Source organism: Mastomys coucha, unplaced genomic scaffold, assembly GCF_008632895.1.
Source record: "Mastomys coucha isolate ucsf_1 unplaced genomic scaffold, UCSF_Mcou_1 pScaffold5, whole genome shotgun sequence".
Classification (NCBI taxonomy): domain Eukaryota; kingdom Metazoa; phylum Chordata; class Mammalia; order Rodentia; family Muridae; genus Mastomys; species Mastomys coucha.
The window spans coordinates 115,016,345-115,041,796 of record NW_022196911.1 but is presented as its reverse complement, the minus strand read 5'-3'; the positions used below and the strand labels follow the sequence as shown (position 1 = coordinate 115,041,796).

The window sequence follows — 25,452 nt, the reverse complement described above, 5'->3', positions numbered from 1 at the left end:
CACACACACCTTCCTGCGGCAGTACCTGTGGGCATGCACACACACACCTTCCTGCGGCAGTACCTGTGGGCATGCACACACACACACACACCTTCCTGCAGCAGTACCTGTGTGCATGCCCCTTCCTGCGGCAGTACCTGTGTGCATACACACACACACACACACACACACACACACACACACCTTCCTGCAGCAGTACCTGTGGGCATGCACACACACACCTTCCTGCAGCAGTACCTGTGGGCATGCACACACACAGAGCAGTAGCCCAGAAGACTGCAGTACTGCTGAGATATGTGCAGGAAAGGGACACTCGTGGCTACTTAGCATGCTAGGGACCGTGCCCCGTTACCAGGTTCCCTTGCTGACCCCAAGCACAGCATTTGTCCACCCACCGTCTGCCCCACTGAGATTCCCCACCTAGGCTCAATTCTCAACCCTACCCAGTGGCCTCATGCTCCACAGGGTCCTATGGAGGGGGCGCTCACAGTTTGTCCCCATTGGCTTGGTTGGCAGTCAAGGGTAAACCCTGTCCCCGTGTGTTCCAGCCTCCGCTTTCCCAGCAGCCATCAGTGGGATGGCTCCTGGCTCATTTCCCCAGGCAAGACAGTGAGGCTGGGGGAGAGGAGATTTATGGTGCTCCGTTCCGTGTGATTGGTATGCCGTGAGCTTGGAAGGAATTACCGCCTAATCGTGCGAAAATCCTTCCCTCGGCCCTGGGCTTTTCAGCTTGAGATCTGTGCCAACCCTAAGCAGAAAGAGGCTGGGCTGAGGGGCTGTTGGCACTGGGGTAGGATTCTTCGGGGGCTAGCCTTCATCCTGGGCGTCTGTTGGTAGCTGGGCAAGGGACCCCGACAGGGCCAGCAGTTCCTATTGTGTCTTAATGCCTGGAACCCCCTTGGCACCTGATGAGGCATGCCAGTCCTCTCTGGAAATGGCCTTAAATTACAGAATAAGATTCATGAGATTATGAAGAGAAACAATTAGATTGAGATACAGTTAGGAGAGAGAAAGCAGGTCTGTGGGGCACTGAAGCGAAGCTGTGGCTTCTGGACCAGTTCGTGAAATGCCAGGATGGTCGGGGGCACTCTGGGTTTACAGCCCAGTGAATGCAAAGATAGGTGGGAGCCAGGGTGGCTGCAGCATGATGGGAAGGCCCTGAGGTCTGAGGTCACACTTACCCATGATACTTTGGTCATACATGTGAGTAAGACCCAGCCAGGAACAGTGGAAATGGCATTCCCAAACAGCACAGACCTCCTGGGCTCTGTGCCCAAGAGTACACAGGGCTGTGGAGCATGCATGCATCAGAGAGGCAGCACACACTTATCCCACAGAACACAGGACACACAGAGTCCGTGGCATTGGTGGTGAGCATGAGGTACACGTGAATCCCAGTGCACACAGAGCCTATGGGGATACACCAAGCCCGAAAGACACACTGCCCTGGAAACTCATAGAGCACATGGAGTCCACACAGCATGCGGTGCTCCAAAGCCAGTGGAACGTGCACGTGGAACGGTGCACCAAAGCCAGTGGAACGTGCACGTGGAACACACAGTGCACCTAGCATGGCATGCACATAGAACCATGAAACATGTGGCACACATAGAACAAGCTTCTCTGCTCGTGCGTACACATCCTATCCGGCCACGACCTCAAGTCAGTGTCACAGGGCAGACAAGGAAATGAACCGGGGCACAAAAGCTCACAACGGGGCCAGCCTCAGTAGGGAGCAAAGGCTGGAGGGGCCAAGCCTGGGCTAAGGCCGAGCACTCAGCATGCTGCAGGGAACTGTGTCAGGAGACAAGTATGGCCATCCCTGGGACCTGGTGAACAGGCTCCACAAGCAGGTCTCAGATTCGCTAAAAGACTTATCATCTACCCAGTGAGTGACTCAGCCCATCACCCACCCAGTGAGTGACTCAGCCCATCACCCATCCAGTGAGTGACTCAACCCATCACCCACCCAGTGAGTGACTCAGCCCATCACCCATCCAGTGAGGGACTCATCCCATCACCCATCCAGTGAGGGACTCAGCCCATCACCCACCCAGTGAGGGTCTTAGTCTATCACCTATCTAGTGAGTGACTCAGCCCATCACCCACCCAGTGAGGGACTTAGTCTATCACCCATCCAGTGAGTGACTCAGCCCATCACCCACCCAGTGAGTAACTGAGCCCATCACCCATCCAGTGAGGGACTCAGCCCATCACCCACCCAGTGAGTGACTCAACCCATCACCCACCCAGTGAGTGACTCAACCCATCACCCACCCAGTGAGTGACTCAGCCCATCACCCACCCAGTGAGTGACTCAGCCCATCACCCACCCAGTGTCCTCCTTAACACTCACAGCCCTGCAGCCTCCTGGGAAATCTAGAGGTTGTGAAGCAGAAAGAGAGAAGAGCCAGACATGAGCAGTACGGGAGTGAGGATGGCAGGGACCTTGGAACCCAGCCTCTAGGACTCCTTGTTGGCGGCAAGTGGCAGGACCTGGGGCATGTGGCAAATTAATCTGCTGAGTGACTCTGGGCTTGGGGCCTGGTCACCTATATGAGGTCCACCTTGGTCAGCCCTAAAGTCTCTCTCGGTTCCAGGAGGATTCTCACTGCACTGGGGTCCTCTGGGAGTCAGGGCTCTGAGGACTTTGAGAAGTTGAGTGGGCTGGGCGGGATATCAGCAAGAAAGCCTAACGGACCCTGGGTGGAGCAGTACACTTGGCAGTGGGTCCACATCCCCAGTTAATGAGGTACTAAGAGGGCTGCTGGGACAACGTAGACTGGAGAGGTAGGAAGAACTCATGATTCAGGGAGATGCTTGCCCCGACCCTGGGGCTTTTCCCGCATGGAGCCCCTTGCACGCGTGACTGCTCCTAGCCCCCCCCCCCACTGTGTTGCCACTTCACCCCTGGCTTCCCAGCGCTCCTGCTGAGCAAAAGGGGTGCATCAAAGTTCCCTGAGGCAGGTCCTCTACCCTAGGATACATGGGCATCTGTGTCCAGTGACTTCAGACTGCCAGCCTGAAGAAGTCCTACCAAAGTGTCTGCACCAGCGAAACCGGCAGACGCTGCACTATAGTGACGTCCCCTGAGGTCCCCTCAAGTGTGTCTCAGCACAACACTGCCTTCCTGGTACACAGAATCCCGGCAGTGATTCTGGACCAGGACATCCACCTAGCAGAAACCCTGAGGCCACCAGGGCAGAGGCTTCCTATTCTCATCTGAACAGTAGCCCATACTTAACTGGTAGAGTCAGATAGCAGAGTCAAGCAGACCTGGTTTAAAATCCTAGGTTGAGTTGGGTGGTAATGGCGCACACAAACTTTAATGCCAGCACTGGGGAAGCAGAGGCTGGTGGATCTCTTAAGTTCGAGGCCAGCCTTGTCTACAGAATTCCAAGACAGCCAGAGCTACACAATGAAATCCTATCTTGAAAAACCAATAATAATAATAATAATAATAATAATAATAATAATAATAATAATAATAATAATAAAAACAATAAAATCCTACATTGGCCAGATATTGGCTGTGTGTGCTTGGGCAAGCAACCCTGATAACTCTGGGTTTCTTTACTAATATGGGAAATGCCAGTTCAAAGAATTGTCCTGTGATTAAAGGCAGCCATGTGATTATAACCCCTGGCTGCCACCATAGTCATTGTCAGCAGGGCCTGAGCACCTACTGTGTGCCTGAGTCTGTTGGAAGCACAAAGCCTTGAGCTCATGTCCTCCTGGTCCAGAACTTCATCCTCCACAGCTGAGGCTCTAGAACATTCCAGAGGCTCAGGCTTCTCCCCCTCCCACACTCTGATCACAGCCTTGTAGTACTCTGAAATTTTAGTTCCAGTACCTTGGGACTAAGCAAGGCCGCTGCTGACAGCTCTTCTCCTTGGCATGGTCACCTGCAGGTCATCTACACACCCACTTCCTTAGAGTGCCACCTGCAGACCAGAAAAGGAGGCCTGTGGAGGGCCTGATGGGTTGTTTACCTTAGAAAGAGACAGCTGAGAGGAGATGGATGGAAGGGTAGGGCAGGTGTCCCCTCCCCAACTCACGAGCCTCCTCTCCTATCTGGTGGGACCCTCCTCTTATTTAATGCCACCTGAGACTTGGAATATGGAGTCAAGACCCATGTTCTAGTTGCTTTGGCATCCATGTTATGGTCCACCACTGAGGGAAACTGAGGCAGGGACTTAATAGGAATCTGAAGCCGGAACTGAAGTAGCGACCAAGTGGAATGCCGCCCACCAGCATGCTCCTCCTGGCTTCCTCAGTCTGCTTTCTTGTACAGTCCAGTGCCACCTGCTCAGGAGTGTTTAGGCCCTCGTACATCAATTAACAATTGAGAAAATGCAAAACAACAAGAAGAAAGAACCTCATGTACATGCCATGCATGCCCACAGGGCAGTCTGATGGACATAATCCGTTGGGTGAGGGTCCCTCTTCCCCAGTGACTCTAGTTAATGTCAAGTTGACAAAAGTAACCAACACAGACTGTGAACCAGGGAGGTGACCTGTATCTATGCAGAGGAAGCAGCAAAAGCAGAAGGCAAGAGCCTAGGAGAGAGAGCAGGCTGTCGCCTGACAGGCCTCCTGCCTCCCCCTTCTACCAGACACCTCCAGCGGAAGGCCAAGCTGAGCTCCGAATGCACAGGGCTCCTAGCACCCACTGCTGGCCCCTCTGCAGTTCCCCATCATTTAAGTGGGGTTCATTTCCACATCCATAGGAAAGCACACACACCCCCATCGGCCCTACAGGGAACCCTTGCATGAGTCACCGCAGGGATGCTTAGTGCTGATGCAGGAGCACCCTGCTGTCACAGAGCCACACCGGAAGTCCCAGTGTTTAGGAATCTACCATTTCCTCCAGCCTCTGCCCCAGAAGGGGGGGTCACTGGTCAGCTCCACAGCTGGGTGGTGCAGCTCCAGTTATTTCCTGTTTGCTAAGCATTTGTCCAGGTGACAGCAGCCTGACAAGTCTCAGTTTACTGCTGCCCTCCAGGGACCTGGGTCCCCACACCAGCTGGGAGAGTGGAAGGTATTTGGTGAGCAGCTTCACACCCCCACTTCCTGTCTGATTGGCACAGCTCCAAAGGATACCAGCCCTGCAACACTTAGCAACAAGGAGAAGCAGACAGATGAGCTCAGGCCTTTGCCGGGACCCTGGGACCCAGGGGACTTGCCAGGCTTACCCTACCCTCCGTGTGTATATTCCAACCCATCTTGCTCATCCTATCTAGAGTCCCATGACCACATGGCTTCTCCAGAGCCATGTCAACCCTGCAGTGTGGCAGCAGGAAGATCTGTCATGGGTTGGCTAGGGATGATGACCAATGGCTGCTGGGCATCCTCCCTGGACATCAACATGTTCATCGCTCTAAGATAAAATTTTCCCTACCCCCAAGACTCTCTGGCTCCTGCTTTATCCCACCACCTCCTTCCGCATCCTGGCCTCTCTAGGCATCTGTTTTCTGCTTGCCCCTTGTCACATTATCTCCAGCAGCCCCCGAAGGCCTACATCTGCTCTTATCCAGGACCACTGAGTATACATGGACTGCATCTGTGACCCTTCCCTTCTGCAGGAGGGCAACAAGGAGAGAAATGGCTCTCAGTACAGAGCAAGAGATGGTGCCCAGTGTAGGCACTACCATCACATTCTGGAGATGCTAGGTGTGGATTCGGGATCCAGACAAGATGCCTGCCCTTCAGGTTTCATTTACCTGCAATTCTTCACCTGAGCACTAGGGGTCGATATTCAACTTCTGGGTCTCTTCAAGGAATAGCTAAGCTGGTTAATACTGTGCTGGATTCTTCTACTCATTAGAAGGTTAGCCTTCAGGGGACAAATTGGTGGCCTATCCATAGACCCAGATGTCTGGCACAAGTTTCTAGGAAGAAGATTTCAGCTGTCTGAGTAGTGTGACAAGCCTCCTCACTGGAGGTGACAGACTAGGCACCTTTGGAAACTGAAGGAATATTCACCTTGCTCAACTATAGCCAGAGACAATAGTGCAGAAACAACTGGTGTCCAGAGAGGCAGGCCCAGCCCCACATGAGTGCACCTTTTGGGTGGGGTTGCGGACAGGGGGCTGGGGGCTGGGTCATCCCTGCTTCCAAGGTGGGAGGTCAGAAATCTGAAGTCACTGATATTAGTTAATTTTCCTGTTACTCTGACAAGACGCCTGACAAGAAATCAACCTAAGGCTAGAAAGGTTTGTTCTGGAACATGTCAATCTCCACAAACATGCTCACACCCTGGTTAAAGAGTCAACATTTGCAAAAAAGGCACTAAACCCACACAGTTGTGGCCACAGCAACACACACAGCTCGTTGTGGTGACGATCTGTCAGCATGGATCCCGGAAGGCGATAAGAGCTTGAGACGGTTAGTCACATGGCATCCACAGTCAGGAAGCAGAGAGGGATAAACACTGATGTTTATGAAAGCCTACTTTCTCCTGATTCAGTCCAGGACCCCAGCCTAAGGGAAGGTGTCACCCACATGCAGGGTGGGTCTTCCATATCCCTGAAAGGCTGCTCTACCCCGGCATCTTTCAGGGTTTTCAAAGTTGACATCTTGCCATTCCATGCTGGTTCCTCTCATGAGACCCAGGACCCAGGCCCTCCTCTCATCAGACTTGCAGATTCGCATGTCCCTATTCCCACGGCCAGTGTGACAGGGAGGGACTGGCAATGAGGAGCTCCCCTGCTCTCTGACCACATAGTCTCTGGCCCCAGTGTCCACTCCTTCGAGCCACCATGAGGATTAACTGAGTACCGGGTGGCCACAAAGCCATGCTTACACAGGCACAGACATATAGTAGGGACCTATCTCGGGGACATGGGTAATACAGGACAATGACCTGTGTAGCCCTTTGGTGATGAGTCTGTGGCTCCCCAGTGCTGCCTTCCTCTCTAAGGCCCGGAGTGGGGACAAATGGCCCAGTGCCCACTTGCCCCTCCTCCAACAGCATGGCCACCAGACCTTGGGCAGGCAGCACCCTCCCTCCAGGGGTGAGGAGTCAGAGAGCAATTATCTTAATTGTCCTGGAGGGCCTGGGAGCAGAGAGAGCCAGCCATGGACTGTAGAGGGCAAGTGGCCAGGCCATTCGGGGAGCGGCTCCAGCCGCTGTCAGACCTCCAACTTTCTGTCTACCCCATCAGCCTATACCCAGAGCACCTTCCCTCGCCTGGCACCCCACATGCAGACTATAGGACACAGGCTGAGGACACTGGGCCAGCAATGCAAACAGACCCTCACAGACCTCCCTGAGCTACAGAGCCTATAGACAAAAGGACCTTCCCACTCTGGCCTTATGGCGGACAAGTCACTGTCCCATTCCACAGCTCCAGACCTAATAATAATAATAATAATAATAATAATAATAATAATAATAATAATAATAATAATAATAATGTTAAGGCCATTCAGCCGTGGAGGTAACAGGCCAGTGCTTGGGGTCCAGATTCAAAGGCACAGCTATCCAAATGCAAGTGTCCAGGCCAGGCTTCCAGAAGTAGTAGTTAGCCACAAGGTCTGCAGGACACCTCAAAGCAAGAGGACAAGAGGAGCCTTCTCAATCCATTGTATGTCAAAGGGACCCAAGAATGCAGGCAGCTCACCTACTCCCTCGTGAGTCTAGGGCAAGTAGAAGGACCACAGGGACAGAGCAGGGACCTAGGACTGGCAGCAAGAGGAAGAGGCAATGACTAGAACCAGGAAGGGGGTAACTCAGAGAGGGGCTTCTGGGAGAGGAGGTTAGGTCCTTGATCAAAGACAGAGCCAGACCAAGACAGCTTCGTAGAGGAAGATAGGGGAGAGAGTGTCTCACCAGACTCACTGCCCTACCACCCCGATCACCTGAGAGCCAGAGGACAAGCTGTCCCTCCTGGACCTGCCAGCCTTTCGGATGGAGCACAGGCAGAAAAGGACGGCAGTGTCTGTTAGGCAGATACAAGGAGTGGCTCCTCGTAGAAGCCCAACCTTCTGCCGCCTTCCCACACCCAAGCCAGTTCACAGTGAATCACCCTCTCTGAGTCCTTCCTGCCAGGGTTTGGAACAGGCTTCCTAGAGACCCCCCACCATGTGACCCTCACCATGCTGTCTAGAACAGTCTACCTCTGGAGACGCACCCCCAAGGTCACGGACTCATCTCAGGCCCTGTTAGAGAAGCTGTAACGGGGGCTTCGAGGAGGACTCCCCCAAATGCAGCGGGGGTCACACTGTTCCAACACATTGAGGGTGGACAAGAAGGCTCAGAAAGCTAAAAGGCCCTTGTCATAGTTGACTGACACCCTGGGTTCCATCGCTGAACCCACACAGAGGTGTGAGGAGAGAACCGACTCCCTCAGGACACATGCTGTGGGCCTGCACACTCACATACAGTTCATGCACACACAATACTTTTTTTTTAAATTTTCATTAAAAATTACAACATCAAATCCAGGTGTTGTAGACACCATGGGTGATAGCATTTGCCAAGCCCCGGGTCAAGACCGGGGTGTGCTGTGCTGTGAGCTGAGGGAGCCAATCCTAATGTGCTAACAAATGCCTGACCTGGGACACCTTCTCTCCTGGGACAACCCCAGCCGTGGGAGTCCTGTGATGTGGCCATTTTTTAGCCTGCAAGGTGAGCTTGCTCACCTGCAGCTATCCAAGATGCTCCCAGCTGGCTAAAATGAGTTGGGGCCACCACAACAGGCTGCTGGCCTTCAACTTCCTGCCAGCCTTCCGCCCAGTCTTAGAACCATGTGGGTGACAGGTCTCTGGCAGGTCCCTTGCTCTATGTCACCCACTCTGTCTGTTCCTCATGTGCTTGGATCCATCTGTAAAAGTGACAGCTGTGGTACCTGCCGTGAGGGACACAGGTAGTGAGGGACACAGGTAGTGGGCTGGGCTGGTACTACAAAGTGGGAGGGGGGAGCGGGTGAGCTCTCAATGAAGCTCTCCGGAAACCTGAGTCCCTGAGGGCAAGCCTCATAGCCCTAAGCTAGAGCTTCCTGTCCTGTAGAGCATTTCCCAGGGCTAAGTCAGTGAGCGAGTGTGTCTACACAAACAGCCCTCTCCATCCATTCACACGCCTCTTCTTTGGCACCTCTTTGTCACAGTCTCCCTGGAGACTCTAGCACACAGAACTCTGACACCAGAGGGTCAGCACAGCCAGGCAGGCACATGCCTGTTCCCCTGAGACCATGTCACATCCAATAGGGTAGGGGCTAGATGGTGGCCCTAAATAAACATCTGGGTGCAGGCTCACAGACTGGGAAGAATGTGGGTCAGGAATGGTGAGTGGCAAGCCAGGGACCCTGATTTACAAAGGCCTCGGTGAGACCGTTCTTAGTGAGGATCTGAGAGCACCCCAGGGGTCTGAGGGAAGAACATCCCCACAGGAGGAAGGGCCAAGAGCTGGATGGGCGTGGAGCAGCAGGACATTTGAACAAAACAAGCCAGAGGAGAGGCACCTGAAGTAAAGGCCACCAGCAGGGACTCGGGGTGCAGTACGGACTTGGGTTTTACTCCGAAGGGCACAGACTGTAGGGGCTGGAACAGAAGTCAGGAGGGACAAGGCAGAATGGGATCACTGAGTTGGCCTAAGGGGTCGGATTCTGGATTTATGGTGGCAGCCTTAGCATTGGCTGGGGGACTGTGGACCAGGAGAGCAGACACTGTCACTGTCCTGGGCTTCAGGCTGAACTCTCAAGGGAAGGGAGAGGGGCGCATCCCAGGATGGGATGACTTCCAGAGCAGTGTATCCAAGGAGGCGTTCCAAAGAGACCAAGTCATACAGCCATGGGAGGTGGTTGGAATTCTGGTAAGAATGTGGACGTAGGAGTGTGGCCTCATCTAATCCACATGTGTGAGAGACAACTGTTCCCCACTTCCCAGCTGAGGTAGAGATGGCAGGCCGCCGCCCTCCCAGGTGGGAGGACCTTGAGGAGATGGTAATGAGTTCCTGGGAGATGCAGTAATGTATGCCTGAACCTCTCACCCACCAGGTGGCTCTGGTCACCTCTGATCATAAGGTCTTAGCACCTGCAGCCGGTCACTGTGGTACCCTGGGCCAGGGGACACAGAATAAATGGATGAAACTGTGTAAGTCCTAGGTGAGAACTCCCTGCTATACATTTGCACCTCATGCTGACAAGGGCTGTGGTCCCAAGTGGCCCTTAGACCCAGCTACCTACTCTTACCATGCAAAGGCTTTACGGAGATGCCCAGGTCAGGGCCCCACCGGCAGCTGAAGTGACTCACTGCCAAAGCCACCCAGGCGGGGTGAGGAGAGGAGCCGTAAAGCCTCATCAGTGACTGAAGTTTCTCATCAAATATTTACGGGGGAATTGATCTCCCTGGCGTCCGCCAGGCCGCTGACAGGCCCCTTCCTCCCCCCCTCTCCTTCTACACCCTTGGGCCTCCTGTTTTATTCCACTCTTCTCCCTTGGCTATCCAGGGTGATGTGTGCTCTCCGCCCCTGCATGCCACACCCACCTCTCCCCTGCCCTCCAACACCTCCATCCATGAGCCACTTGCCAGTTTTGAACAACAGGATGTCTGGTAACAATGGGTAACGTGGCTTCTAGACCTCGTTATTATGGAGAATGAGATAGGTGAGAATCTCCAACAAGGGAAAAGAGAGGGGGGTGGAGAGAGGGAGAGAAAAGGAGGAAGAGAAGGAGGAGGAAGAGGAAGAGAAGGAAGAGGAGGTGGAGGAGAAGAGGGGGAGGGGAGGGGGGAGGTAATGTGAGGCATACCACTCCAGCACTTACACACTGTCCCAGTTTTGAGCTCCTGTATAGACAGGGAAAGGCCTAGGCAGCTTTGCTAAGCTGGAGGAGAAGGGGTGGGGGAAGAGGACAGAGAAGAAAAGGAGGAAAGAGGGACAAGGTCTTGGATACCATAGACTATTGGCTCTGCGAGTCTGTTCCAGGGTGGCTGGCACTGGGGGCTCTAGGGAGCAGGGCAAGGCTGGCACTCACCGCTAGTGATCAGGTAAACAAGGTTGGTAGCAGACCAAGTAGATTCTTCACATTTGCTGTGGCAGCCATGAGGTAGCCAGGCCTTTGAGCATCGTCACAGTAGATCTAGCGTCTGCACCACTGCGGCCTTCAGCAAGCCTGGCAAAGCAGGCCTATTCTTGCTCCCCAAGGTAACCCAGCCCCAGTTTAGGCTTGGCATACCAGAAAGGCAGCTACAGGGAGAACAAACGGAACCCCACAAGGCCCAGTGCTACTCTGAGGAAAGAGGCTCTCTTGTCACTGCGGGTGAGACATTGAGGCACATGGGTCAGCTATGGCAAAGAGAGCATGCTTGAGAGGACTCCACTGGCTGACCCTCTCCTGCTACCCCAAGGCTGAGGTGGACACAGCTAGGCTGAGAGGTTTGCAATTCAACTAGCAAAAACGTTGGGCAGCCATAGAAGAGAACAGGAAAGAGTCTCACAAGCCCGCCCCCACCCTCACCCCTGCCTCCTCATGGCTACATCTCAGTGGGTTCTTACTAAATGAAGTGTCTGGTACTGCAGGCCGCAGGGGCGGCCATGTTGGAGGGACACAGGTGGGAGGAGGCTGGCTCTGTCCTTCCAACTTCCACATCTTATAAGAATCACTCAGTGAGGACACAAATTCTTGCTGATGTCCCCTTGGGGGTCTGCTTCAGTGTGAGATGCTACCTGTCCTGTCAGATGATGGACCTCTGTGGCCACACAACTAAGAGCGAAAGCACTGCCTGCCCGAGGGGACATTGCCTCAGAAGTATCTGCAGCAGGGGACAGAGAAAGTAAACCGGTCCCCTCCCTCCCTTCCCGGCTTTGCTTGCAGACAGGCGCCTCTGTTGAAGGGAGGGCTTCTGGCGGAGCTGCTCTTCTACCTATAATGAGTCTTCCTCACAAGTACCCAAAGAGCATAGGGTGGGGTCAGACCTGCATCCTCAGGTCCCTGGTGATGCGGACATTGAGGAGCCAGGCACTAGCCTGGAGAGTCACTGCAGAGGCCCTGCTGTGGTTAGGGGTCAGCCATGCTCCTCCTCACGTCTCTGGGCAGCCGACTTTCAAGGGGGCAGGAAGAAGTCTGGGAGATCTCAAAGACCTTCTGACTGTAGTGATCAACCTATCAAGGTGTACTTGAAGCCACCTTGATACTGGGAAACGGAGGCTTGGACCACGTTGAAGGAAGGGCTGGCTTGGGGAAAGGCTCAGCGGCGGCGGGGGTACCGGGTGCTCCTTGAATGGATGGGTATCCATATCCAGGGAATGCTGGTGTCCGGTGGACATTGCATTTCAGTATTTCAGTGTACGGTTAGGGAACACGCCCAGTGGCGGGTGTGAAGATCATTCTGCCATATTGATTCCTACAGCTCCACCTGAGTCTGCAACGGTCTTCATAGATGATTGGTTTTAAGCTCTACCTGAGGGAACTAAATTCTGAAGTTGTGTGCTCATCTGACAAACAGGTCACAGCCAGAAGTGCCCCACTTCAGACCAGGGGCTCCCTGTACCTCGATCCTGGCTCCCCTGCAGCTCTGAGCTGGGGCCTCTTCTCAGGGAGGGCCTGGAAGAAGCCGTGGAAAGTAGTGTGAGGGAACCACACAGCCGCAAGTGAAGAGAAGCCTTCCTGGAAGGCTCTGGAAGGGACCGGGGTTCTAACCAGCTCTTTGCTCTCTCCACCCACAGGGCAATCAGGACGCCACGGCTCCTCCTGAAGCGATGGCCCAGCCCTACCCCCCTGCCCAGTACCCTCCTCCGCCTCAGAATGGAATCCCAGCCGAATATGCTCCACCTCCACCTCATCCCACACAGGACTACTCCGGCCAGACCCCTGTACCCCCAGAGCACGGCATGACCCTCTACACGCCAGCACAGACGCATCCTGAGCAGCCAGGCACTGAGGCCAGCACACAGCCTATCGCTGGGACCCAGACGGTGCCGGTAAGAGATCCTTCCTACACAGGCCAGCCCGGGACTGTGGGGCAGAGTGTCCCCCAGTACATGCTGGCCGCATAGAACTTTCTAGAAAGGGGCTCTAGGTACGGGGCCAGACTTCTTTGTCAGGCATTTGTCCCAGAGATCCTCACGCCAGCCCCAGACCTCAGGTGCACCTCATCTGACACCAAGGTTCCCTTCTGTGAGCAGGTGCCATGAATGGACCACAGGGTCAGGTGGTGAGGAAATATAGCGGCGGCTGCTGATGTCCTGCTAAGGGGGCGTAAGAGCCAGAGGTTTGGGCTGTCTAGGGTCTCGGGAGAAAGCGAGGGTGGGCCGTGGGTGGTGGGCGGCTGTGGAGCTGTCTCGGGTTGCAAGCCCTCCTATCATTTCTAATCACTTGTAATCTACCTGCTTGGCTGCCCTCCAATCAGATAGCTTCAATTACGTGGTTGTAATGCAGCTCGGGGGTGAAAGTGCTGAACGCAGCACTTCTCAGATTTCTTCACGGAGAAAGGAGTGGGAAACAGAGCCAGCCGCCTGGGTGGGCTCTGTCCTGCACACCCCCCCTCCAGGGCTCTGTCCTGCAGCCCACCCCCTCCCAGGCCCTGGCTGCTGCCGCAGCTGCTCAAACCTCTCCTCTGGCTCTTCCCATTCCATCCCCTGTTGGCCTTCCCCTCCACTGCTCTGGGGCTTTGGATTCATACACCCATCCCTGCTGGCTCCATCCCAACCGCTGGCTGCTGGTTGGCAGGCCTGGGCAGGAGGCCAGCTCCCTCTGCTCTCCCCAGGCAGAGTGGCACCACCCTGGCGTCTCCCCAGGGCCCCTCCATCTGTGCTCCCTTAGCTTTGCCTCCACATCAACCCTGGCTCCACAGATGCTGTGTAGACCCAAATACGGTCCTCTGCATGGGCAGGGCAGCATCTACCATCCTTTGAACTCTCTGCGGGGAGTCTGCCCACACGTACCTGGGGCGCACCCCAACCAATGTTCGTCCTCCTTACACAAACACTATGGTGCTGAGAAGCCAGCGGGACCCCAACTCCAATGCAGGACTTCTGACCCCTGTCTCCCAGTCTCCAGGATTCTTTGAGTTGTGGGGCACAGACTGAAGAGGCCAACCTCTGGATTACAGGGTTGGAGGTCTGGCTCTAAATCACCAAGTCCACAGCCTCTCCGTGCTCAGGATAGACAGAGGTGAACCCAGATAGACCCTACATAAGTCATAGCTATGTGGCCCAGGGCTTCTCGGATAGACTTTAGCAGGCAAGCCCCGTGTGACCAAACCTCTATGAACAAATGGTGATGGGGAGTTCTCTCGTGAGCCCTGGGCCTTCTTCACCTGGTCCAAAGCAAATCACTATCGCAGATGGCATAAGGAGGGGACAGGTAGCTTTATAACTGGACAGCAGAAGCCAGTGCCGAAGCCCCTGCAAACACCAGGGCTGCCAGACAGACACAACTCCCAGTATCCGAGTCAACTTCTCTGCCCTGCATAACACAGGCTGAGTGCCAGGTACTGAGGCAGTTCTGCCGCGCAGAGAGGGGGTTACCGGCCCTGTTCTGAGGGCGGAGGAGAGGCCTGGATGCCTGGGAGCACCCTGGAGCAAGCTGAGTTCTGAGGCTTGGTACCCAAATGTCTCCTGAGGGACGTGGCTATGTCAGAGAATGTCAGAGCTCTGAGGAGCGCACAGCCCAGACTGTCCTGCTCTGACTGGAGTGTTTGGGTCACAGAATCAGATTTTCTAGCCATGTCTAACTCATGAGGACAGATGTGCTAGTCTAACCTGGCGAGGTAGAAGGTGCTAGACCACAGGAGAGAGAACATTCGGGACACAGAGGGCTACCCCTCCCCGAAGACACCAGCCTTGGTCTCTGACGTTGGAACGCCTGTGCAAGCAGAGCTTTCCTCCTTGGAAGAAGCTCAGAGAGGGACAGGTGCACCCTGTTCTAAGATCCCAGGGGCTGTTTGGCTCCAGGAGGAGCTGCCTCTCAGAGCAACTGCCTAACCTGCAGCAAAGCCAGCACCTACTGGCCAGGTCAGGTGTCCCCAGCCTATCATTGTGGACATTCAGGGGACTCTTTCTATTCACTCTGGCCTTCTCTGGGCCTTTCCCTAAGCAGCCTGAGCCTAGGATTGAGGGGTACCAGGAGAGCAGGTAATTGTGCTCAGAGCTCTCGCTAGTCTAGATCAGTTTCTTCCACCTGGCTTAGAACCTCCCTTGATTTCCCAGGTCACAACCACCAAGTGCCCTGATGTCTTCCCATCCCCTCTCCCCCCGCCCCAGGTACACAGACATCATAGGGGCCCCTCTCCCCTGAGAGATTTCCTCCTGCTGATGAGCAGCCCCGATCCACACTCATACCTCACTGAGAGCAACCACTAAGCCAGCTCTGAAGGGCTGATGCTACCCCAGGATAGAAGGTCTGCGTTTTCCTTGGCCTGAGGCTGATGCACAGGAGGGACCAGGTGGTCTAGTAGTTGGCATAACTGCCTGGCATCCTCTTGTCCCCTATTCCTTTAGAGACATGTGTCCTGGGCCTGAGCTCAGAAGGGTTTTATTTGTTTTGGGACAGGGTCTCTCTGAGGCCTGAACCTGCAGTATCCAGTGGGCTTCCCCACTTAGGAGCATCCCAGCTCAGAATGGAGGGATCCCTGTTCCTGACAGCTCAGGACTCTCTGACAACCTGCTGCCCAGACACGATGCCCGAAGATTGAGCCATAGAGAGATTTCCAACCCTGAGGGACCCAGTCCACCAACCATCTGTTACTTCCAGAAGCCTTGACCACCAGGGTCCTCAGAATGGTCCTTAGACAGATTTCAGCACTTTGTTCTTAGCCAACCCCAGTAGCTTTCAGCCCTGGTCGTTCCTGGGACCATTCCTCATTGTCACACAGGAGACCTCTATTCTGTATTCTATGATCTGGAGGTCCCTTCTGAAAGAGCCACCCACATCTGTGATCCCAGAAGGAAGTCTGGGGAGCCAGGAGCTCCTGTGTGTACATGGATTCAGAGTCTCACAGCCCTTACCGTCCAGGGCCACCTGCTGAAGGCAATACAGGGTGTTACGCGCCATCACCAATAGGGCTAGAAAGCTCTGCAGCAGACAGAGGAAACACACCCTCAAGCACTCGGTCCTTCACTCAAGGTCACATGAGTGCCAGCACTGGAAGCCCAGAGGGCTCACACCCAGTCCTTACACAGAAGGAAGCTCTTGAAGAGACTGATGTGCTGCAGGATATCTGGGCACATTGTGAACCCCAAGACTGTGAACTGGAAAAACCTTGTTGTGGCGTGGCTCGGTCCTAGCATACTCCTTTAACCCAAGAGCTCAATAAAGTCAACCCTAGGTAGAGAGGCAGAGCAAGCAACCAGCCAACCTTCCCACTCCACCAATGTCCCAGAAGGAAAAGGCCCGGCTCCTCACGCCATCTTAAATACCTTCTCCCAATGTCCCTCCCTGTCAGCTGGTTGCTTGCTCCACCTCTCGACCTAGGGTTGACTTTATTGAGCTCTTGGATTAAAGGTGCATGGGAGGTCTGAGCCACACCACAACAAGGTTTTTCCAGCTCATAATCTTGGGGTTCACAACGTGTTCAAATAGCCTGCAACATTTGCACACTTGGAAAGTGCCAAGGAGGGGTAGGCAAGAGGTGTCACCGGCGGAGCGGCATAAAGTGGATTCTTTCTTCCATCAGTAACTAAAGCCTTGAGTCCTTGGCTCCTTGGCTGTCCAAAGGCAGAGCAAAGTAGGCATGAGAAGAAAAGAGAGAAGACTGAAGTTAGCGGCCCTTGAGCCCGGCCATGGTCACTCTTCAGTGTGATGGCTCATCAGCTTATGGGGGACAGGTCAGTGCAGTAAGTTAGCTGCTTTGTGGCCAGCCGGCAGAGGTGTGGTGTGTCACCAATGTCCAATGGAAGCCCAGAGACTAGGTTTCTGAAAGACACTCAAGGAAGAAAACCCCCTCACTGGCTGTCCACAAGAGTGGCTTCACTCTGAACCAGAGGGGGCAGGAGGAACAGAGGGGCTTCAGAGTGATATTCCAACAGCCAGTTTAGATGCCACGGCAGCCAAGCTTGTCTCTGGACCGGTAATGGGGTAGCCGGGATCTTCTACCCACGGTCCTCCTAGAACCCCTCTGCCCATCCTACCCGGGTGACTTCCCAGAGCTTGGCAGGCCCAGGCAAAGGGAGTCAGACTCCTCAATACAGCCTTAGCCTCCAGGATCTGGCACCCAGCCTTGAATGGGTAGAGGTGAGAGAGTGAAGGTCTGTGATGACCAAGGCATGATACAGCACTAGAGGGACACTAAATACCACAAACATCCTGGGAGACGTCGGGGTCCTGGTGGCTGTTTCTTCACTACATCTGAAGATTGCAAACAAGAGCCTGGGCGGGGTGGGGCACAGATCCTCTTCTCAGACAGAAGAGTCACTCAGGTCACCAGCACCACTGTGGTAAATGGTAGAAAGAAGTCTCCCTGCTCTGGGCCAGAGGTACGCAATGATGCTGAGGGATTCAGCGCATCTTACAACTGGATATGTTCCAAGCCCGTTCACTTGCTTCTGTGCACTGCCGGGTAGTGTTGGGGGAAACGAAGACCTCCGACACCCCAGCTTCAGGAGTACCGTCTTGTGGCCCCCCACTCTAGCCAGCTCTCTTAGGAATCTCTGAGTTAATCTAAGAGTAGCCACCTGGCAGTGCTCGTTGGTTCCCTCTGCTGGGCAGAAGCCAGCATTGCAGGCTGCTAACCAGGCTGCCTTCCTCCAATCCAAGACGAAGATGACTTAATTAGTAGAGAGACACCTGCAGCTGCCTGCTTTGTGGATTCCCACGGGAAAGGACGGCCCTACACCTACCCGCGGGCCTCAATAAGCACAGGCTGCTCGGGATGTTCTGCCTTTGTCCAGGGGCACAGCCATCCCTTTTGGAGTTTAGCTGACATTCACTTTCTGCAAGGATACTGAGAGCAAAGGGGATAGCCGTGGAATTAGGGGACAGAGCTCCTCCAGGTGCCCCAGTGTGCCCCTAGAGAGCCAGTCAGCTCCTGCAGAGGCAGCCTGCTGTCCTGTGTTTCCCCACAGGGGTGAACCTGGTGCTGAATAGCCAACTCCTGCCCACTGTAGCTGTCCCTGCCACCTCTGTCGTCCCACCCAAGCCCAGCTTCTCTCGTAGGGCTTCTAGGTAGTGTTATTAAATAATGGCTTAACGGGGCTAGTGAGATGGCTCAGCAGTCAAGAGCACTAACTGCTCTTGCAAAGGTCCTGAGTTCAAATCCCAGCAACCACATGATGTCTCACAACCGTCCATAATGAAATCTGATGCCCTCTTCTGGTGTGTCTAAAGACAGCTACAGTGTACTTACATATAATAAATAAATAAATAATTTTTTTAAAAAAATAATGGCTTAACAAGCCTGAGGCTTCTGGTCACCCACCGCCTCTCAGGAGCACCTAGGGAGGTCAGGTCACACCTACAGCTCCATACATGGGGCTCCGAAGACACATATTTACCAATACTGTTCAGACACAGGTGGCTGATCTGCTGACACAGACGATGGGCTGTCCACATGAGTGTGGGAGAGGAAAGGGGTCCCACGTCCCCAGCTGTTCCGTGCATTAACCTCTCGGCAGAGTTGCCTCTAGAGGACATTTGGACGTAAACTCTGAAGCTCTGCATGTCTCCCAACCCCACCACTGCTGCCACCTGGTCTCTGGGAACTGTCATCGGGGCCTTCTGTTCTGGTCACCCAGGGTACTTTCTGCCAGAAGCCAGATCAGAAGCCTTATGGCTGAACACTAAATTGTAAGGAACTCAAAGAAGACAGGGGAGGCCAGAAAGCTGCTCCAACTGAAGCCCAAAGGCTCACCCATTGCTACTTAGCCACAGTACCGTCTGGCAGAGACTGTCCATTTGGGCTCCATCTTTTTCAGCCACAACACAGACCCAGGCACATTAGCCTTGGACACGGCCTTCCTGACTATCCTGCCTCCAGGGCACCCATACCTGTCATCACTCCTGGAATAGCATCTACTGAAATAGCCCAAGAACACCAGTGTTTCCTGGAAGCCGGTGGAAAGGGACCTCTGTGTCTCTCCCATCAACTGCCCAGCAGCTGCCTCTGCTCCTTAGGCCACAACTCCTGACACTGACCCCTGTGCCACTCGGTGATGCCTCTCTTTCTACCCCCAAGAAGACTCAGAGATCTGTGGATGTATCTGGGAGCTGATCCCCCAAAACCTGAGGGGCTGTGGGGCCTTGGGATTGGAAGACAGCCATGAGAGGCTATGTTCTCGGCCTGGTGTTTCCATGCTGGGGAGTTTAGTCCCTCTGGAAGAACTGGAGCAAGAGTGAGAAGGAACCCCAGGGCAGGAGCTGGGGCATCCGACCCCTGTGTGTGCCACCTTGGAGCTCCTGTCCTGGACGCCAAGGCTTTAGGGATGAGTGGAAAGTTATATAGACTGGTGGTGTATGCGCTGGCTGTGAACATGAAGACCTCAGGCCTTTGCTGCTGGGGCTGGAGCTGAGGGTGAGCCAGGCCGAAGGCAAACCTCCCATAGGTTGAGCGTTTAAGCATGCCGCCTCTGGGCTCCTGGTCCTCGTACAGGAACTACAGGGTGGTGGGGTGGAATTGAGTCCTTTCAAGCTGTCTGCCAGCCAGTGAGGACAATTAGCCAGTCTAGATGAGGACAGACTACATGAGATTCACTCTAATAATTAGAGCGACCCCCTGGGGGTCCTGAGTGACACCCAACGGGCCAGAGTAAGGAACCTTGGGAGCCCATGGCCTGATGTAGCAGCACCTTGCAAACAGCTGTAACCAGGGAGCCATGGGAGTCATGAAACCAACCCCATGCTGACACCAGAAGGCCCCCACTCCCAGGACTTCTTTGAAGAGCAACAGTGGTTTGGCGCTAAGAGGTCACTGAGAGTGGAACTAAGTAGAGAGGTTTATGCTGAGGGAGCTCATAGCAGAGCTGGCCAAGGAGGGCTTAACCTGGTCTGGCGGGAGAGAAGGGGGTTATCGGGACAGTAAAAGCTTGAAGATGGAGCCTCAGGTTGCCATAGGAACCTTGAGAACTGTGTACCCAGCTTTTATTGGGGACCGCTGGCCCGGGGCGAGAAAAGCTAGGGTAGAAGGGATGAATGGACCCACACAGTGTACAGGAAATGGGCGAACCCACAAAGTGTGCAGGGAATGGCTGGACCTACATTCTGCAGGACTACCTTACAACTAAGGTTCTCTCCACAGCAGGCAGATGAGGCAGCACAGACAGCCAGCCAGCAGCTCCACCCTTCCGACCCCACGGAGAAGCAGCAGCCCAAACGACTACACGTCTCCAACATCCCCTTCCGGTTCAGGGACCCCGACCTGCGGCAAATGTTCGGGGTGAGTGTGCGCACCCCACCCTATCCTTGCAGAGTCTCCCCAGGGGACCTCCAGCTTTGATTCCTTAGCGGAGCACAGAGGGGGTACCCAAGCTAAAAGTACAGGTTTGGTGCAGTCTGCCTCTTAAGATTCAAGTGATCACCTGGTCCTCGGACAGAAATCTGCACCGTACTCCCCTGCCACCCGTTCCCAAGGGGCCACAGAGTATCCCACCCCCACCCCGGGTCCCCACAGCCTACCTGGAGGCAGAACACTGCTTCCCAACAGGAAGTACCCGGAGGGACAGCCCAGCCTCCTGGCCTTACACAGCCTCAGCCTCTCCTGTGTGTCTGACAAGACTCCCCTCTTCCAGGCTGATGTCCTGGCTCCCCAGGGGAGGGGCACCTTGCAAATACAATAGATTGAAACCGAGAAGGCGAGAAGGCAGTGGTTCCTTCCCAGGCGCTCTGGGTGTTGCCCTAGATTTTGCACAGCTGGGCTCCAGTCAGAGCAACCCCACTGCAGGCTATCTTGGAGGCTTGCTTCAGACCTGAGCACCAAGTCAAGTCCTGTGTGTCCACAGGAGGTGGGGCTGCCATGGGGAAAGAAGGCTGGGGATGGGGGAAGATGGTACAGCTCCCTGAGCCCCTACTCCGGCTACAGAGAACCACATAGCCTACCTCTACTCCTTCTCTCTGTCTCCATCCTTTGCCTCAACTCCCCACTCTCTGCCTAGCACCGCCAGTTCCCTTTCTACCATAGGACAGGCAACCCAGACCCTGAGGAAGCCTCAGCCCTCTGCCCAGTCTCTCTCACACAGCTGGGATATGCAGGGTGCCTCTGAGTAACCCTGGGTGACCCCAGAATTGCACTCCCAATCTTGGGGTGGGATCACTGGGCCAGCGAACCCTTAGGTGATGAGGTTATCACGCCCTCTTGATTCGGAGGACTCTGAGCCTCTCTGTGCCTGGGTGCCTTAAGTTAAGTGGATGACACTATGGTAACCACTGGCCTGAGCTCTCACCCTGTGGTTGACACTGTAGGTAATCACTGGCTTAGCTCTTAACTCACAGGGTCCTAACAGAGCCCAAGTGTCATGTTTCTCGGTTCTAGAATGAGGCAAAAGGGTTTCCCTCCTCTCAGAACCTGCAGACAAGGGCCCTATAGCTCCCTGGCCCTCCAGGCCCTCTTGCCCTGTCTCAGGAGTGTGTAAGGTGAGGGGAGCCCTCATCAGTTGCTGGCCCAGGAGGCTGCAGGCTAAGGACCTTGCTGGTATCGTTTGGAGATATGGGTCACGGGTTCATGGTTTCCTGTACCACTGAGGGAAGGAAACAAGACTAATCATGGAGACTACAGGCTAGCTGGAGGGCCGAAAGGGATTGGCCAGAGCCAGACCAATGTATTCTGGCTGGCAGGGGACCCTGTGCCAGCAAGAAGCCTGGGAGCCAACACACAAGCCTTTTGTCCACAACACGGGGGCAATCAGTACTGGGTCCCAGGACCCAGCGTTTCAGGGTCTATCTCCCTCCCCCGTCGCCCCCCCCGGCTCCACCCACCTAGTCCTATCTCTGGTCTCAGGTCCCTTCACTTGAGCATCTTCTGCTTGCCAGCTTCCACTCTTCTCCCCATCTCAGAGGGGCCTGAAGGTCCCTCTCAATCAAGGGTCCTGATCTGTCATCTCTACTGCCATTCCCCGGCACCAGCTCATGACCCTCCCCTCTCCACATGCCTATACTGAGAAAGGCCTGGCCTGCCGCAGATTAAGGATAACTTTAGTACCTTGGGCATTCCATCCCAAGGCCAAGGCCAAGGCCCAAGGGGATCCGGGTGCTATGACGCATGCTCCTTAAGAAAGACAAAAGCCTCCGAGGAAAAGGGGGAGGGCGTCCCTGGGGTCCTCTTAATGGGTAAAGCTACGCTGTCATAACCCCTTTCTCCTGTCTTCCACCCCATCCTCTCTCTGTCTCTGCAGCAATTCGGGAAAATTTTAGACGTGGAGATCATTTTTAACGAGCGGGGCTCCAAGGTGGGTGCCGCACAGAGGCCGCCACCATTACAGCGCGCCGGCTGTAGGTCCCGCCAGGCTAACGTGTGAAATGTGCGTTTCCTTCCTGGAGAGCTTCGCGCCCGCTCGCTCGCTCGCTCGCCCGCCCGCCCGAGGACCCCTGAGCCACACGGGTGCTTGTACTCCCTGCTCTTCTGCCCCCGCCCCCAGCTGTCTGTTGTCGCTGCCAGGCTGCTTCTCCTCTTTTGAGCTGCCAGGACCTCCTGCTTGCATCCCAGAGTCCCCTAGCCCCAGCCCCAGTCCTGGGCCTGGGTCCCCAAGCCCACCCAACTACTCAGCCTTAGAGCCAGGAGGCTTGTAGGAGGGGCTGCCGAATCGGTAGACCGGGAGGGCACCTAGCAAAGATAAGCTCTGCTCCCCTCCCCTCTCCAGGAAGACACACACACCCTGGGCTCCCAGAGCAAAAGTGGGTTGCTGGGGTTACAGTAGCAGGCACGGGCCCATGGCCAGGTTAGCATCTCTTTGGCCCGTCTTCCTGGGAGGTGTCCCACATGGTGAGTGCGGGCTGATCTCAGGCCGGGCTACCAGCTGCCCCTGCCTGGAGCCACCCCTGCCCCCCAGTACGTTCTCCTAGTGCTGGCACCAAGACAGACTTCTGACACTGGGGGTTGTCCTTCACTTACCTGACTTGCCCCCTCTCTCTCCCGCCCTCTGCCCCTCCCCCACCCTCTCCTTCCCTTTTCTCATCCTGTCTTCTCCTGTCTGTCTCCTCCTCCGCTCACAGGGTTTTGGGTTTGTAACTTTTGAAACTAGCTCAGATGCTGACCGAGCCCGGGAGAAGCTGAATGGGACGATCGTAGAGGGACGGAAAATTGAGGTGCTCAGATAAGTGTGCGCCGTAGCAGGGCAGGGAGGCCCTGGACAGCATGCCCCACCCCTGCCCCCCCCCCACCAGCTGGTAGCTGCTGCCCACCCTACAAAGAGCCCAACAGAGGCCTCTGACTGGAGCAGGGGCTGCTCCGGAGGATACCCTCCCACCATCATCTTTTGATTGAGCCTAGCACCTGTCACCCTGGCTGGTGAAAGCTTGAGGCTTCCTTCGAGGTCTCTGCCTCTGACCTCCTTCCACCCCCACCCCCACCCCCCGTGGAAGAGTCCCATCTCTATCCACACACGCAAGGGGCCCAAGAAAACACATGAGGTTAGGTGGTCTCTGGGGCTATAGACAGCCCTACTTGTCCCTGACAAAGAGGGTCCTCTCCTCGGGCTGCAGCCTTGTGGAATCTCAAAGCAGAAGTGAAGCTAGCCATGAGCAGAGAGCTGAGGGGGCCATCCAGATACCCCACTTCTGCCCGTTTCCTCCTGTTGATTGCTCAGTGTGGCTTTGGGGTCCAAAACTGGGCTCCCCAGGCATGCCTGAAGCAGAAGGGACAGCCACTAAAGAGGGGCCTAGAACTGCAGGAGCCAAGGGGTTCTGAGATCCCTGACCCTGCCTACTGTCCAGGCCTCTGGGCTCACAAGTGCTCACACAATGTCAAGGAGGCAAACCTCTTCGTCAGGCACTGCCTGGTCCATTCCTGCCTCCCTCGATTCCATATGGGCCACCTCTGTCCTCTCTGTCATTGTGCCCTCCCCCCAGGCAACCGGAACAGGCCTTACATGTCTGGAAGACAGGACCCAGCCCTGGGTCTGTCTTTCTCACGCTTCCCTCGCGCACCTTGTCCCCCAACGGCCCCTACCCTTAAGTTCCTGCTGCAGAGAGAGGTCAGAGACCCTGCCCTGGGGAAAGGGATGCTTGTTCATGGCGGTGGGAGTAGCCATCTGCCACACACATAGGAGGGCCTTAGCCTGGAAGAGAATGTGAAACCTGGCCTGCTAGCCAGCCTGGGGCTACCTCAGAGGGCCTCAGCTTACCAGCAGTGTTGGGTTCTCCTGAACAGAACTGCTTCGTGGAAAGCACCCGTGTGGGAGAGAGTCCCGGACCCGGCTAGAAGCAGCTTAGGAGCCTCCATGGCCTTCCTTCCCAAAGGCCATACCCCAAGGGTAAAGCCAGGGTGGCTGAGGGCCTACTATGAGACTGATGTGCTCACCCTTCCTCTCTATCTCTGGACAGGTCAATAATGCCACAGCCCGGGTCATGACCAATAAGAAGCCTGGGAACCCGTATGCCAATGGTGAGAACCCAAGTTTTCCCAGCATGCTTTAAGGGCTGGGGCAGAAGCCTGGAGAAGCTGAGGCAGCGAAAGGCCAGCTTTCCTGGGTGCTCAGCCATTGTCCCTGCCTGGTATCCCAGCTTTCCCACTTCTGTCCTGTCAGAGAGGAGTGGCCAGCTGAGACGGACACCAGGGGACACCCTTCCCACCCACATGATAGCTGGTGTCTCCAGTCAGAGCCCCTGAGCTTTTCCAAATGTCCACAGCTCTCAGCTGTGGACATATAGACAGGTAACAAGTGCAGTGGAGAGTTCCAGGGTGACTAGAGTCCTGGGTAGAGAGAGGGCTCTGTGGTCTGCTGTGCTGTCTCATCCACATACACAGGACAGGCAAGGAGGGGCCAGAGACTTCAGCCAAACTTCCAGACCCCTCTGAATCCCAGTCTTTTCATAAACAGAAACATTAGGGGATGAGGGTGTGGCTTAGGGGATGAGGGTGTGGCATAGGGGATGAGGGTGTGGCTTAGGAGATGAGGGTGTGGCATAGGGGATGAGGGTGTGGCTTAGGGGATGAGGGTGTGGCTTAGGGGATGAGGGAGTGGCTTAGGGGATGAGGGTGTGGCTTAGGGGATGAGGGTGTGGCATAGGGGATGAGGGTGTGGCTTAAGGGATGAGGGTGTGGCTTAGGGGATGAGGGTGTGGCTCCGTTGGTAGAGTATTCGCCAGGCATGCACGGAGCCCAGGGCGCCAGCCCCACCCCGCCCCCCATCACATAAACTGGTGGTGGTGGTATACACCTGTAAGCCCAGCACTTGCAAAAGAGATGCAGAAGATCATGGTTTAAGGCTAGCCTGGGCTATTTGAGACTCTAGATACAACCCAGCATTGCTTAGACTGGATAATAACAAGTGCCATATGTAAGGGCAACTTGGGGCTGGGGTCACTCAGGAGGGCTGGGTTATTCGGGGCTGGGGTCACTCAGGGCTGGGGTCACTCAGAGCTGGGG

At 55.2% G+C, this 25,452-nt stretch overlaps 1 protein-coding gene across 13 annotated transcripts in view; it reads left to right on the top strand.

Moving 5' to 3' along the window:
- Positions 1 to 25,452, top strand: part of Rbfox3 (RNA binding fox-1 homolog 3) — a 436,622-nt gene that overhangs the window by 398,180 nt on the left and 12,990 nt on the right. For 8 of the 13 annotated variants that reach the window (XM_031355192.1, XM_031355195.1, XM_031355185.1 and 5 more), the window contains 5 exons: positions 12,668 to 12,922; positions 20,173 to 20,310; positions 22,262 to 22,315; positions 23,079 to 23,171; positions 24,408 to 24,468. In XM_031355192.1, coding sequence (XP_031211052.1) covers positions 12,701 to 12,922; positions 20,173 to 20,310; positions 22,262 to 22,315; positions 23,079 to 23,171; positions 24,408 to 24,468 — 568 coding nt within the window. In that variant the 5' untranslated portion in view covers positions 12,668 to 12,700. The remainder of the gene's footprint in view (positions 1 to 12,667; positions 12,923 to 20,172; positions 20,311 to 22,261; positions 22,316 to 23,078; positions 23,172 to 24,407; positions 24,469 to 25,452) is intronic. The other 5 variants (XM_031355184.1, XM_031355190.1, XM_031355194.1 and 2 more) reach the window with 2 other exon arrangements.